This window comes from Rhinopithecus bieti, unplaced genomic scaffold, assembly GCF_001698545.2.
Source record: "Rhinopithecus bieti isolate Rb0 unplaced genomic scaffold, ASM169854v2 scaffold_9690, whole genome shotgun sequence".
NCBI classification, from domain to species: domain Eukaryota; kingdom Metazoa; phylum Chordata; class Mammalia; order Primates; family Cercopithecidae; genus Rhinopithecus; species Rhinopithecus bieti.
Genome location: NW_016806622.1, coordinates 2,522,457 through 2,526,794, shown reverse-complemented (window position 1 = coordinate 2,526,794; position 4,338 = coordinate 2,522,457). Strand labels below are relative to the sequence as shown.

The following is a 4,338-nucleotide window of genomic DNA, read 5'->3' as shown; positions in this document are numbered from 1 at the left end:
CTGACTCAAAATAATAATAATAATAATAATAATAATGAATTTTAAAAAGGCATTGTACAATGGGGAATTGCTATAAAGACTGATAATGATATATGTAAATGGAATCTCATGCTTGATACTTGGGAGTTATTGATAAAGCAAATGAAATTTGAGAAACACTTGAGAGGGTAATTCATTTCCACTCATTTGCATGTGATGGAGTGATTGTGTGCTGAATACTGGGAGAGTAAGGAGGAGCTAGAGGTCAGCTAGGGACCTGTTGAATGTTCTAGAAGCAACTGTCCACAGCCTGGACCAAAGCACTGACTGCGAGAATGAAAAAGACATAGAACTGAGCCCTGTGGTTGGGATGAGAAATGGAATACCAGTGATAAAGTCAGGAGGAGCAGTAGTCTAGAAGAACAGGGAGTAGAAGGAGCAGGTTTTCATGGAAAAGTGTGTTTTGTAACTGGCCAATCCTGGTGAACGTGGAAAAGAAGAGGAAGGAGTAATCAAGTGGAGGTGTTGGAAAGATTGTTTCTAAACTCAAGTGACTCCTGGGGGTCCTCAGTATCCTACCCAAGTCAATCCACATGGACAGGGTAAATTAACAGCACATGCCAAGGGTGCCTTTTCAATATCCCCCTTTTATCTTTCTAGTAATTCTTCTTTTCACCCATATCCTACCTTTGTAGAAATCATTTTTAAGAAGTACTGAATAAATGAATCATTGAATTTGTGAATAAAGAAAGAGGTAATAACTAAGTTTGTATTTCTAGGTAAGGAAACTGCCCACAATGAAAATATGTTTTATAACATACCCTTCAGCAATAAGGTAGGTTGTATTTATTTTGATTTCTATAAAATGCAAAGAAATAACTTGGTTAAAAAAGAACATGAGAGCCTTCTATCCTGTCTGTGCTTTTGAACATTCTAACAAATATGAACAAAATAGGTCAGGCGTGCCTTTGTGTACAAAATCTATGAGCAGTAATTTAAGGAAATTATTTGGAAAAAAACAAAGAGGGAACTCAAAGGAAAAAGCCACTGAGGCTAAAGTGTGACTAAATTCAACATGTACAGACCAAAAACATCTTAGAAGAATTATCAACACATGTATTTTAACAATAGAAATATAATGAGTCTACTGTGTTTGAATCACAATGTATATAGTCCTTAAACACTAGGACGTTAGTAGGGAAAATATAGCCCCAAAATATTATTGATTTAAATATGCATTACTTCACATCCTAGAGTTAACTGAAAATAAACTGCTAACGAGAAGCTAATGATGCCACTAAGCAAAGAGAGCAGCAATGGAAAACCAAGACCAATTCAAGACAACACTGATAATGTCCTGACTACAGTTTTTCTTCATAAAAATAATGTTATTCCAATTATCTGCATATATGATGTAACACACTTGCACTGCTATCAAGGGTCATGTAGCAGCTGGATTTCTTGCTAAAATCCTGAATTAGAGTCTTTGCTAAGTACTTATAATGAAAGAATTTTAATTTTCCAAAGTTTGATAACCCTTTAAGCTCCTTGTATATTTCAAATAAGTCATAAGTAATCATAAAATCATTCACCCTTAAAAACTAACTGAAGTATTTGCATTCTTTATTCTTCTGTAGCCCACCACCAAGCTGTGTGTATGTATATATATGTATACACTATATAATATGTATACTATAGACTCATTAAACTCATTCGAATGTAGCAAAATTGTGGGGTGCGCTATGGCCTTAGGGCTCATGAAAATATCAACCAAAGATTTTTCTATAAGAGCTGAAGGACTGCACAAACATGGCATATATTTTGGAGAGAAGATTTTGAATAAGAGGAAAAGAATACACATTTCCAATGCTTAAACTGTTCTCCTTCAAAATGGAAAGAAAATTTGAATTCAAGGACTTGGGTGCAGTTGAACTTTACAATGATTCTGTTTCCTTTTAAAATGGAAGATTGTCTTGCCAGTTGTCTCTGCAAACCTATTTTTCCATGGCTGTGAAAGGCAACTATAACTTTGTCATATTTCTTTGTTCAACCTTAAAATAGAGACAAATTGAGAAATGCTAGCTGTGTATCTTTTTTTTCTTTTTCCAGCTTCCTGCTCAGCCCCAAGTTGAAAAGGAATTTGGTTTCTGTTGCAAGAAAGATCACTGAAGAAGGTAAAATATTAGCTATGTATATTTTTTAGAAAACCTAAAGCAGCCTTGTTAGGGACTTAAAGGAATCATTTGTCTAAAAAACAGAATTCTTTAAATATTTCATTGTCTCCTCCTGAAATGATTAACATGTATTTTTTCAAGCTAAAGGTTATTGCTCTGTAGAAAGATTTATGTATAGGGGTGATTTAATGCCAACTAATCAATTTAAATTGATGAGCTATTATTCACTAATACATTTCCTATTATCTCATTTCCAGGTTATTATAATGAAACTCAAGAACCTACGGACATTTTGCTTTCAGGGTGAAGCAAGCTTGCATTTGGATTGCCTGCTCTCTTTAGAGCAAATCCATACTATGAAAGCAGAAACAAACCTTCAGGTTTCAGAATTTGTTATTGACAGAATTTATTGTCATTATACCTACTTCATATGGGTATATTAATATTAAAACACAATACCATGGAATAATTGCATTATGTGAAAATTCTTGCATTTTACAATGCGCTTCACCACTGAAGCCGCTAATTTCCATTTTGAAAATTAAAAGAAAACATCACAGAGAAGTTAAATGCTGTGTAGCAAAGTTATGAGGTCTGCTTGAGGGCACTAACCTCAACAGATTATTCCTCCTTTCCTTAGAATAACCATGAAAATACAAATTTACTGAGCACATTTTGCTTTTAAGTAGCTGGTTCATTTTCTGAATTTCTCACATTCAGAGTTCTGACATCATGTTTGCAGAAACTTGTCTTATTTAGTGTCTATTTGCATGTAACCCTGAAAACATTATTATTTGAAAACTTTTCTATATCTCAAATTAATACACATTTTCACAACCTACCTTTGTATTAAGACTTGCAATTTTATCAACCTATTTCTTAGAAACAATTTACTAGCTTAGAATACAATGCAATTTTATCATACTATAATTTTCATGTACAAATGCCACAAATAAATTGAATGTTTAAAGCTATGTCTGAGTTTTTAAAGTAAATTTATGAGAATTAGCCAATAAAATCACTTCTCGGACTTTTGGCTAAGATCAAGTGGAGTATTGGCCAATGAATTTTCTGGTAACCGTTTAAAGGGGAAGTCTACCAAAAATTGTTTAAAATAAATAAACTTGATTAATACTACTGTATAGGGCTCATATAGTAAACACAATTGATTTTTTTCTAGCTTCTAAACTGTGACAAGGATATATATTTAAAGCCATGTTACGAAACACTTGTCATGAGTTTCTTTTAACTGTTAACATTCTCAAAATAAGCTCAAGTTTTAAAAAATAATATAGTAGCTTGATTAATCCCTAACAAAAAGTGCTTTTGATTATGATATTTGGAAATTCAGTCCATAGTTTTACATCCAACATTTCAAGAACTGGTATGTCCTTTCACACACTAAGCCTCCATTTCTGTGGGCTCTCCCATCCAAAGATAAGAAAAAGAAATAAGACATTTCCTTGGAGATTTGGAGCATTTCTAAAAGAGCCATAGCCACTGCCAGAAAGGAAAGGCCCAAATGTAAAATCTTCTGAAGATTTTGAACTGAATTTTCAGAGTTTGTATATCATTTCTTTTTCATCATCCCTTCTTCAAATTAAATATATTCCCAAGCCATTACTAATAACTTAAGCCAAGAGCCATCCCCTTCCTTAGGTTATTAAATTTACCAGCACTCTGAGTTCTAGAGAAGTTTGAACTGGTATTAAATGTTATCAAAAAAGATTTATTTTGAATATTAACTTGCTTATTTTCTACCTAGTCAATTTTCTATGATAACAAAGAGGAAGCATTTAAACTGGTAGATTCTTAAGTGAGATAATTAGGCTGCTCTGGACATTTGGCAATATCTGGAGACATTTATTATTTTCATGACTGAGGAAGAGGTGCTCCTGGCATCTAGTATGTATAGACCAGGAATGCTGATAAACATCCTATAATATGCAAGACAAAGAGTTGTCCAGTCCAAACTGTCAAGAGTTTTGAGACTGGGAAAACTTGATTTAGATTATAAAGTAAAATGGGACTCATCCTTAAAGCTATGTTGTTAAAATAAAATCAGTTAACCTTATACAGAATTTTCTGAAGGTAGAAACCCCAATGACAGAATAAGTGAATGTCATTATTCTGAAGTACATACGGCTTAAGCTTAAATGGATCACTAAAAACAGTATTCAAAAAA

General features: G+C 33.1%; 1 protein-coding gene across 1 annotated transcript in view; it reads left to right on the top strand.

Moving 5' to 3' along the window:
- BANK1 (B cell scaffold protein with ankyrin repeats 1) overlaps window positions 1–3,200 on the top strand; it is a 281,992-nt gene extending 278,792 nt beyond the window's left edge. The window contains exons 14-16 of the mRNA XM_017877093.1: window positions 759–814; window positions 2,089–2,153; window positions 2,411–3,200. Coding sequence (XP_017732582.1) covers window positions 759–814; window positions 2,089–2,148 — 116 coding nt within the window. The 3' untranslated portion in view covers window positions 2,149–2,153; window positions 2,411–3,200. The remainder of the gene's footprint in view (window positions 1–758; window positions 815–2,088; window positions 2,154–2,410) is intronic.
- Window positions 3,201–4,338: the final 1,138 nt, after the last annotated feature.